At 45.4% G+C, this 11,032-nt stretch overlaps 1 protein-coding gene across 1 annotated transcript; it reads right to left on the reverse strand.

The window, feature by feature from the left end:
• Positions 1–136: 136 nt before the first annotated feature.
• LOC114784059 (heat shock factor protein-like) lies at positions 137–10,901 on the reverse strand. Its single transcript, XM_028969347.1, has 15 exons — positions 10,730–10,901; positions 6,019–6,127; positions 5,789–5,919; positions 5,554–5,669; positions 5,046–5,121; positions 4,689–4,750; positions 4,483–4,570; positions 3,641–3,732; positions 3,275–3,538; positions 3,125–3,197; positions 2,082–2,173; positions 1,713–1,979; positions 1,509–1,602; positions 873–984; positions 137–769 (listed from the first exon to the last, which is right to left on the reverse strand). Exons 1-15 carry the CDS (start codon positions 10,820–10,822, stop codon positions 603–605), a joined length of 1,836 nt encoding a protein of 611 aa, XP_028825180.1. The 5' UTR covers positions 10,823–10,901; the 3' UTR covers positions 137–602.
• Between the last annotated feature and the right edge of the window lie 131 nt (positions 10,902–11,032).

Below are 11,032 nucleotides of genomic sequence, written 5' to 3' on the forward strand. Positions count from 1 at the left end.
AAATATGGTTCTAAAAAAAAAGAACCATGAAAAAAAGAAGAAGAAAAACGTCGGAGGACTTATGTTTCATAGTTGTGGCAGCTTTCCTGCAGTGGCAATATAGTGATGTGATAAATGGCATGATAAATATACAGTATTCACACATACACTAGGATTTAATAACACATGAAACATGGCAGGAAAACAGAAAAGACTAGAAACATACAGGAACATCTAGAGGAACATACAGAAACCTGGCCCAGCGTGGACAAATATCTATATACGATTGTACAAAGACAGTGTCTTTAAAACCGTTTTGTGTTTTAATTAAGAGTTGACCCTGCAACACATGCACATTAAAACTGCATCACGTCATGTCTTCATTTCTACTAGTTCACTTCTTACACCTAATGATTGGCTACAGCAGAAGTGGCCAAATTATTTTTAATTAAGTGACATTAATCTCAATTTGTCTCAATTACAGAACAGAGCTGACACCCACAGAAAGAGCACGACAGTAACTAAAAGCTCCGTATACCACATGCAGACATCTTCTAAAGTAAAATAGAAAGTATTCTGTAGGGAACCTAATGAAAACGTGTATGGATGAATTGTGTGTGGAATCAGCGATGACCGCGGCGGATGTCAGAGGTGCAGCTCAGTGCAGAAGCCTCCTGTGCCAGCTGCAGTAAAGAGGGCAGTATGTCCGAGCTGGTGACGTCCTCGTCCTCCTCATCCTCTTCATCAGCACAAATCTCAGGCTCGCACATCATGGGCCTAGTGTTGGCAGCTGGAGCACAGAGGAAAGGAGCAGTCATGCCAAAGGTGAAGTTGAAAATAAGAGTGAGTCAGGAAGTATTTCCGTGTGTAAGTGAGTGTGTGTGTGTGTGCACCTGTTAGCTTGTGTGACTGTTCTTCAAACCCTCGCTGGGCCCCAGGTTTCCTCTGTGGTGTTGCTGCCTTAGTGTTTCTGTTATCTGGCTGACTATCCATGGGGCATAAGAGCTGAATGCACACACACACACACACACACACAGACACAGAGAGAGAGAGAGAGAGAGAGAGAGAGAGAGAGAGAGAGGGGGGATATTAAAAGTAGAATCATTCATATAATATTAAGACTTTTGTATTCTAGTAAAAACATGCAACAAAAATGCAGTTGTGTACAAATTTAGCACCATTTTGACATAGAACCATTTTGAGATACAGACAGGGGTGGACAGGTCCAAACCCCACTTATTACCATTGTATCCCTGAGCAAGACACATAACCCCAGAGTTGCTCCTGAGTCTTTTTGGATAAGGGCAATGGCTAAATAAGTGAAAATGTAAAAGCATTAACAATGTTAACACTCTTGACAAAGTTGCATGCATCATATAGATATGCTGAACCCCATTTGTATCAATAAAGGGACCAGAGCAGCAAAGTCTACAGATCACACTTAAGCATTTTCTACAGCCGCTCATGACACCAGTGGGCCGGGTAGTCTTCTTAAATCATGAAATCATGGGCAAGTATATATATCTCACCTCAGACAGAAGGTCCAGGCTATCAGAAGAAGGCAGGCCTGAGCTTATGGCGGCCAGGCTGGAGTCTATCAGGGTCAGAGGGTCAAGGTCATATCTAGAGAGAAAAGTTCAAAATATTGTTGTGTTACCTTAATACAGCAACCTCCTCTGCTGTACTCATGAACCCCCAGATATCTATGATGCTAAATCATCTGGATAACACACCTCTCTGCACTGTTCTCTGAAGGTTCTTGAGCCTCAGGCTCCATAAGCAGGGACAGGGCCAAGTCTACAGAGGGAATTTCATCAGACTCAGACAGAGCCCCTGGAGAAATGGGTGGCATGTCTGCCACAAATGGAAGGTCCATGGGTGGACATCCTGCAGGCTGAATGTCCTCAGATGGAATATCAGTGGATGCAGACATCTCAGACAGAGCTGCTGTGCTGAGGATCTCGGTGAGCACAGCCGGAAGACTCTCCAGTGATGGGGATCTTCCACACAAAGACAAACAAACACACCAAACCGATAAGTGTAGATAATTCATACTACTGATCGAGGTGCTTATCTGCCCTGCAGAGGCCATGCTGACCTACCTGCTGAGATTGGCCTGAGGCAGCAGTAGTTGGCTCACGTCCGACAGGAAGGCTGAGTTTGAATACCGAGGGTCCACTGAGTCAACCTGAGACTACAGAGCCACAAGAAGGAAGTCACCATACTGATATAAATGTCTAATTGTTAAGCCTCATGCACACGGATGTTCAAAAAACAAACGCAGAGGATCACCATACAAAACCCACACATTGGTTGGTGTGGTGGCTGCCATATTTTACTCTGATGTCAGTGTCTCACAGCCACATTTTGCATATGATTAATTTGATGTGTTAATTAGGAAGATTACTGGTACTGGCTGTTACATTACTCAGTTACAGAACGAATACAGTCTTTCATATAGACCCTTTTAGTGTTTTTCTTAAATGGTGCCATAAGCTAAGTAGAAGCTAAGCTAAGTTTTCTGTAGAGGAGAACCTCAATACTACATCATAATACACAACTGGACTACAATGACTTCTGTATGTGTCACTTCCTGAACAAATCTCACTGAACAACTCAGGGTAATTCCGTGCTGACCAGAGGAGGATGGGTTTCGCTTTTTAATCCTTTGTCAGGGAGTTTCCTGCCACTGTCGCCTTTGGCTTCTAACTAGGGGCCTTCAGCTGCTGTTCTAATGTGAGGTGCTTTGTGCCAATGTACATTGTAAATAGTGCTGTATGAATAAAACTGATTGATTGATTCCTGCTGCCTGAACCCTGTACAGAAAGCAACTACACACTTTATTGAGCTCTATTTTAAACTCCCACATGCTGTTCTGGCCACGTTACTTCTGCATTGTCGCTGCTGCTTGCACTTGTGTGCTGTCCCTGCTCCCTGACATATAGTTTGCATTTGTTATTATATTTTAATTTTGTGAATTGGGTTGGATTCAATGATGACTGAAGTAGAGGCTTATAAAAAGTTCTGTTCTAATTTATAATTAGTCTAGTACTAAAATTATTACTGTGGTCCTCAAAAAATCATGTTATAAACTGTTTTATAACGTATGTGTAATACAGTTACAGAAGCAAGGCGAGGAGCTTACGTGTGTGTGGCTTTGCTCAGACGGAATAGTGACCGTTCGAGGCTTCTGTCCAGAAGGAGTTTCTCTAATGGGCCTGTAGAGGCGTGTGTAAAATATGTTTGAATTAACAAAAAGCAACTTCAAGACAACATCACAAAAGATTAGACACACCTTTGCTGTGATGGTTCCTGTTGCTCAGTCTTTACGAGAAGATGAGAAGCTGGGTGTTCTGCAGACAAATGTTCAGGGGACAAAGATGGTACATCTGCAGACATAGATGGGATATCCAGGATCACAGGCAGAAATGCCTCAGATGCACCCTGTGCTTGATCAGAGACAGTGGGAACGTCTGCAGATGAGAATGGGAACTCCACGGGCGTTTCAGAAGTGAGGAGTTCAGTCAGGACGGCAGGAAGACCTTCCATAGACATGGACCTTACCAAGTCAAGAAAGGAATCAGTTTATTTTTTGTTCTACAATAAATATTCCACCAATTTAGTCAGGGTTTAATCCAGGGAGCATCCCAGAAAGACCTACTTCTGAACTCTGAGCCTTGGCTGCATCAGTTGAGTGATGTCAGAGAGGATCATTCGGTTTGAATAAAGACCATCCCCTGAGGCAGAGTCAAGCTGAGACACACAGAGCAAAACAATTAGCAAAACGTTTGAACCAAATGTCACTCGGAACATCCCAACATGAAAACATTTACTTTTGCATCCAACAAGCATGCTATGTCCTGCAGGATTAAGCAATAGTCAGTAGCGGGTTTACTATTAAAGCTTATGGTCATGAACAGGCGCTGCTGGGAACCCAGCTGGTGCCGCCTAGTGTGTTTGTCTCTTTATTTGCTATCTGTTTATAATAAATACTATTTAATTTTAAACCATCAGGTTTCCACATCACCTCACTCCCTCGCCAGCGCAGCATGACACACCACATAATCAACTAATTAATAAGTGCATTGCATTCGTTTACTATGCATCCTGCATTTGCATGGCAACGTTTTTCTCCTTGTTTTACATCTTCAGGCTATACAGAGTCGATAAAAACTGATTTACAACGATCTCTGGCGCGGAACCCCAGGTCAGGAACCACTGCACTAGGCTACTACCACCCATCCCCCTGTAATATCTGTTACATGAACTTCCCACCTTTTTGCACACTGCACACCATTGTGCACTAGTAGTGTAGTAGACATTGAAGATATGGCTTATGCTATGACCTTTAACCTTAAATACTTCCTCATGTATATAATGTGGATGTGGAATGTCTAGAGAGTTGTGCTGAGGGGCCAACAAGCTATATGTACCTAAATATTTTCATTTAAACAGTGATGCTGAGGCAATCACAACCCCCTCAACAAAATGGAAGAAGCTCACTTGTGTGTGGCTCTGTTCCGACTGAGCGTTGCCGCAACGTCTGTACTTCGCTGCAGGGGGAATCTCTCCCATGCTGTCAATCATGGGCCTGCGAGAAGAGAGAGTTACATACTCAAACCTGACACCCTCCTCTGCCCAATATCAACCACTTGCGCATCAACACACGCTCACACACACTGTGATCAGTTGAGTGGTTTGGTACTTACAGCTTTCTCTTGAGGCCTTGGATCCTGTTGGCCTGGACCGTGTTTGCAATGAAGCAAACAATCTGAGGGAAAAGGGAGAAGAAGATTGAGCAATGACCCTTTAGGTCACTTAATCAGACAAAAAGGGAACAAAAGACCAAGAGGCAGGAAGTGGCGCGGCCAGAATCCTTTGGAATTACGGACGGAGATTACTTTAGCCAGTTACCTCCTCAGATACGGCAGATTTCAGTATTTCTGGCCAGGATGGAGTCTCACAGCACACGCTATGATCACAGCGACATGGCAAAACATCCCGGCAGCTCTCTCGCACATGATCAGCTGATATGTGTGCACCTGCAGACCAGCCCCATGCCGTACCTTACGAATGACCTGGTGTAGCTGCTGGTGCTTTTGGCGCAGACAATCGATTTCTTTCCAAAGGGTCTCGTTATCTCTGTAACACACACATACATACACACACACACCAAAATGCAAGCACAGACACACGTCCAAACACATCGTCTCAGTATCTCACTTCCTGTTTTCCTGTGGTTGAGGTACTACAGATGACCAGATACTTTCAGCTTTCAGCTCTAAACTCTACACAGCCATGACATTTAGTAACATTATTTTGGATTTTCTGTTTTGTGGTGTGTGTCAATTTAGTTGAAACAATTAAACAAGAAGAAAATCTATCAGAAAAAAAGTTTAGTTTTTTTTTCTGTGGATTATGAACTTCTAATATAATAGGGCAGCATGTGAGTAAATTTTATCCATAAATCTTTCAGTCATTCTCACCAGACCATGTCACCCATTTAAGTGTATGTGTGTTTGTGTGTGTGTGCGTGCATGAGTGTGTGTATTGCAAACAGTATATGAGTCTAACCTGCACAGAGACAGGAGTCTGGCATTGGAGGAGTCACACCAGCTCTTCACCTGGGACACTTGCAGGAGAGCCTGAGGAAGTCGCCCCGAGGCCTCATCCACACGACTCATGGACACCTGACAGAGGATAAAACACACATGCACACACACACACACACACACACACACAGTCTCAGCAGGCAGGCAGACAGAGAGACAGGTAACAGAGAGGTAAAGTGAGGAGAACTGTCCCACACCTTCCTGCGGATGAATCCAAGCAGGTGAGCTTGAGAGCGGCGGAAGTGTACATGGCGAAACTCCACACTGTGGGGGTGCCCGCCCTGGCTCGGCAAACCTGTGTCAATGTGGATCACCTTGTGGAATCCATCTACACAAACACACAGAGCACAGCAATGGAGAAGCTGAAATTTTGTGGGGTGAATTTGCATGCATTCCTCTCACGCAGTGCAGTAGTGGGTACACCTACACATGTTGAGCTGCCGCACAAAGCTGGTCATGTTGCTGTGTTTGAAGTAGAGTGGCAGGACCTCCTTGCTGAAGGCAACCTCATCCAGGACAAGGAAACTGGTGCCATCCTGAGAGGGAAAGCCACAGGGTTAAAGTTGGCCCCCACATGCCCGACACAAGATCCAACTTAGTTGCCAAACATGTACAGTTTTATTAGTTAGAGCAATTAAAAAAGCCCTGATACCTAGGGGTACTGTTCAGTGGGAAGACATGTAATGAACCAGTGGAAAAAGGTGCCATTCTGGACTACATTTGGAGAATGGTGACCTAGGTGCCCATAAGTAGACACTAGACACAACTCTCTCCTCAATTATAGATGAGGAACTGCCCCTTGTGCTACTAGGAGACTTCAACCTCGATCTCCTCAAGCCACAAACCACTGACTTCCAACACTTCATCTCTGCTTCCAACTTCACACTTCTCTGCACGCCCGCAACGCACAGAGCTGGAAAACAACTAGATCTCGTACTCACACGCAAATGCTCCACAGCCAACACTTCTGTCGTTCCTCTACATCTATCCGATCACTCTTTTATTCACTTCAGACTATCCCCCCTGGCACGCACCACACCCACCTCACACTTAACACAATTTCGCCGTAATCTCCGTACCCTCTGCCCTACTCAATTGTCTTCCGCTGTCTCCTCTGAGCTCTCCCCCCTAGACATCCTCTCTATTCAGGACACTAACCGTGCTACAGACATCCTTTTCTCCACACTAACATCTTGCCTCGAGAGACTCTGCCCTCTAACCTCAAAACCAACACGTGCGACTCCACCCTCACCGTGGATCTCTGACGAGGTTCGTCGCCACAGGTCCCACCTTAGAGCAGCTGAAAGGCAGTGGAGGAAATCCAAGTGCCCGCTTCAACTTAATAAGTATCAATCTCTCCTAAAATCCTTCTCTGCTGCTGTAACTACAGCAAAGACCAGATACTTCCAGGACAAAGTAAACAACTGCAATGACTCTCGAAAACTTTTCTCGACTTTCAACCGTCTCCTGAATCCTCCACCCCCTCCCCCCTCCACTTCTCTCTCATCTGAAGACTTCGCCACCTTCTTCACAGAAAAGGTGGCTGACATTAGCAAACAATTCTCACCACCTAACCCCAGACCCCGTCCTGCTGTTACCTCTGAAACCAGGAATCTGTCTTCCTTTACTCCCCTCTTTGAATCAGACGTGTCTACACTTCTCCAGTCTAGTCACCCCACCACCTGCTCCCTGGATCCAATCCCCTCACACCTCCTTCAGTCCATACAGCCCACCATATTATCTGCTCTGACACATGTCTTAAACTCCTCACTCACAACAGGAACATTCCCCACTGCTTTCAAACAGGCTGTCATTACTCCCCTGCTCAAAAAACCCACATTAAACCCATCTCTACTGGATAGCTACCGCCCAGTCTCCAACCTTCCTTTTCTTTCAAAAATTCTTGAAAGAGCAGTCCTGGCTCAACTTTCCTCATTTCTCCACAAGCATGATCTTCTTGACCCTTTTCAGTCTGGTTTCAGGAAAGGGCATTCTACTGAAACCTCCCTCCTGGCAATGATGGATGACCTTCGTGCTGCAAGAGCTGCCCGCAGATCATCCGTCCTTGTTCTACTTGATCTATCTGCTGCCTTCGATACAGTAAACCACGAAATTCTTCTCACCACACTCTCTGATTTAGGAGTCACAGGAACCGCACTAGATTGGTTCACCTCTTATCTCTACGACAGGTCCTTCAAGGTATCATGGGGAGGCGAGACATCTGTCCTCTCTAGGGTAACCACAGGGGTTCCACAAGGCTCTGTCCTTGGCCCCCTTCTATTCTCAATATACACTCGCTCACTTGGTCACATCATCCAATCACATGGCTTCTCCTATCACTCCTATGCTGATGACACCCAGCTCTATCTGTCATTCCCACCAGAAGATGCTACTATAGCAACAAAAATTTCGGCCTGCCTCTCAGACATATCGGCATGGATGTCTGAGCGACACCTCCAACTCAACCTATCCAAAACCGAGATTCTGATCTTTCCGGGCAACAATTCTCCTCAGCAAAACCTTTCAATTCAAATTGGATCGCTATTGTTAACACCCACGGCATCTGCAAAAAGCCTTGGGGTTTGGATAGATAACAAACTGAGTTTGAACCATCATGTTGCTGCGATCTCCAGATCCTGCAGGTTCACTCTCTACAACATTCGCAAGATTCGGCCTTTTCTCTCACAACAGGCTACGCAGCTCCTCGTCCAGGCAATGGTCATCTCCAAACTCGACTACTGTAACTCTCTCCTGGCTGGAGCCTCTGCAGTCACCATAAAACCACTCCAGATGGTCCAAAATATGGCAGCCCGCCTCATCTTCAATCAGCCAAAATACACCCATGTTACACCTCTCCTTACCTCCCTCCACTGGCTCCCGGTAGCTGCTCGCATTGAGTTCAAATCCTTGATGCTTGCCTACAGGGCTGTAAATGGAACTGCGCCCGCCTACATCAACACACTACTACCTAGATACACTCCTACACGCTCTCTCAGATCGGCAAACGAAAGGAGACTAAAAATTCCTTCTTCACGGGGTCTCCGATTCCAATCATGTCTGTTCTCCGTTGTTGTCCCTGGCTGGTGGAACAACCTACCCTCCTCCACACGACTAGCCGAGACTATCACCACTTTTAAGAAGAAGGTGAAAACCTTCTTATTCCAAAAATATTACAGACAAATTTAACACATACACATGCATACACATTTAACAAATAAATACAAAATGTATAAATACATTATAATTTTTCTTAGTCTAGCACCCAACACTCTCCGAGCATGTTCTTCAATGACAAGTCTAAGCCTTATCAGGGCTCTTAGTTTGTATACTTGATATTCTATAGAAATCGAACGAGAATTGCTGGTGTCTTCCCATTGTAAGTCGCTTTGGATAAAAGCGTCTGCCAAATAAAGTAAAGTAAAGTAAAGTAAAGTAAGTACCTTCTTGAAGTGAAATGATTGTCATTGTGAAACCCTGCAGCACAGCATACAGTGACAACGAAATGTTTCCTCTGCTTTTAACCCATCACCCTTGGTGAGCAGTGGGCAGCCATGACAGGCGGCCGGGGAGCAGTGTGTGGGGACAGTGCTTTGCTCAGTGGCACCTTGGCGGTGATTGAACTTTGAAAGTGGAGCTCTTGGTAAGGTTTATCAGTGAGACCTTTTGGAAATCTTTTGGACCCTTATTTAAAACTACATTCAGATAAATATGTGGAACAATGTGTTTTCATTATTTTTGTTAACATTGACAAATGAACAGATGTTCCTGTTATAAAATGGACCCTAATCCACCAATAAGTAGATTTATCCAGGATAAGCAGTGAAGGTTAAACATTTACATTGATATGTCTGTCCAGTCATCCAAGTAAAGTTGGCAACTGGACTTCTCTCTTTAAGTTCGAAACGTTTAAATTGGGCCTGATCTTCCTGGGGATGGATGGCAGCATGGTAGGTTGGAGGCCCAATTTGCAATTTGTGGGGCTGTCACATCCATCCACACTCCATGACTTTGTGTCACTTAACTGCCTATTCAAGGCAGGAGTGAGGCGTGGCTCTCCTGGAGGACCACTTTGTGGTCACCAGCCAACTTCCCTCAGATTGGCAAAGTTCTACAGATGCAGAGTGACCTCGAAGAAAGAAGTCCAGTTGCAATGACTCAGCTTTCAGATTTCACATTTACACTTACAATCAGTAGTTACAGGGACAGTCCCCCCCTGGAGACACTCAGATTGCAGTGTCTTCCTCAGGAACACAGTGGTAGTCAGTGGGGTTGGAACCTTTGACTTTGTGGGGTTTATTTGGGGGGTTCTTAGGCGAGTGTGTTACCCACTAGGCTACTTCCACCTTTCTGTAGTTAAGAAGAGTAAAATGTCCGCTCCTGTGAATATGCTGAATCTGGCGACGTGTCGGTGGCGCAGGGTGACTCTGCCCGACATGGGTGCCCAGCGGTCGAGCAACGTGCCGAACACCGAACCGCTCCACCCTATTGGGCGGGAAACCGGCCAATGAGAACGAGGCTTCGGGGACCCGCGTGGCGTCCACGTGGGCGAGGTGTTATTGTGGCGACGGCGACAACGCAGTCAAAATCTGCTCAGGCGGGCGGCCAGCTTCTATGTTTTGCCCACCGTTCTGGCACTTATGCAACTAATCCGAGATCTGGGTGATCTGGATAAATGAGGCTGCAGCAGATTTAATTAAAAGCTACAGGGAGGATTATAGTGACATAGTGCACTCTCCACCATGTGCCCTTATTTGTATATGGTGTTTTTAAAATTGTATATTGTGTTTTTTTTAAATTGTATTTATACCTTTGTATTCAATGTTACTGTTTTGTATTTAATGTTACTTGTATGGGTCTGAGGATAACGTAATTTCAATTCTCTGCATGTCCTGTACATGTGGCAGAATTGACAATAAAGCTGACTTTGACTTTGACTAAGATATTATAGACCAGCGATACGATCTGAAACTGAATGTCCCTAAAGGGCTATACGCGACGCACTACAAATCAAGTAAACAAAACGCATTCATGTAAATGTATGTGACCACGTACAGTCTTGTTGAAAATATCGGACAGTAGAGAACGCAACTTTATAAAAAGTAATATTGATCGGTCCTCCAATGCAATCCGCTACTCACTTGACTCCAGCAGATGAGGTCATTAGTTGAATGATCCTCAATCAGTGTCCAGAGTTTGCTGAGGAAAGCAGGGACCGCGCACGTCTGCTTCATTTTGTTGCGCTACCAGAACGGCCGGAATCTCCGGGAATCTGCGCGGCTCGGCGCGGCCGGACTGTTTTTGCTGGATGCCGCGGCCCGATTTGAAAGTAAGTCAGTGGAGCGCCGCCACGTGGGCAGTTCCGCTGAGACACGCCCACTCCGTCCATCGTCCAATCGGCGCTTTGCAGTATATGTAACACCCGGTCGGCGGCTCTGATTGGT

The sequence above is a fragment of the Denticeps clupeoides genome, unplaced genomic scaffold (assembly GCF_900700375.1).
Source record: "Denticeps clupeoides unplaced genomic scaffold, fDenClu1.1, whole genome shotgun sequence".
Classification (NCBI taxonomy): Eukaryota; Metazoa; Chordata; class Actinopteri; order Clupeiformes; family Denticipitidae; genus Denticeps; species Denticeps clupeoides.

Excerpts from the sequence above, each read along its gene's own strand:
- LOC114784059 (XM_028969347.1), bottom strand. The coding sequence starts at position 10,822 with ATGAAGCAGACGTGCGCGGTCCCTGCTTTCCTCAGCAAACTCTGGACA. Across the intron at positions 5,670-5,788 it reads TTGGATTCATCCGCAGGAAG|GTGTCCATGAGTCGTGTGGA; the intron begins GTGTGGGACAGT and ends ATCCTCTGTCAG. Across the intron at positions 3,539-3,640 it reads CCAAGGCTCAGAGTTCAGAA|GTCCATGTCTATGGAAGGTC; the intron begins GTAGGTCTTTCT and ends TGACTTGGTAAG.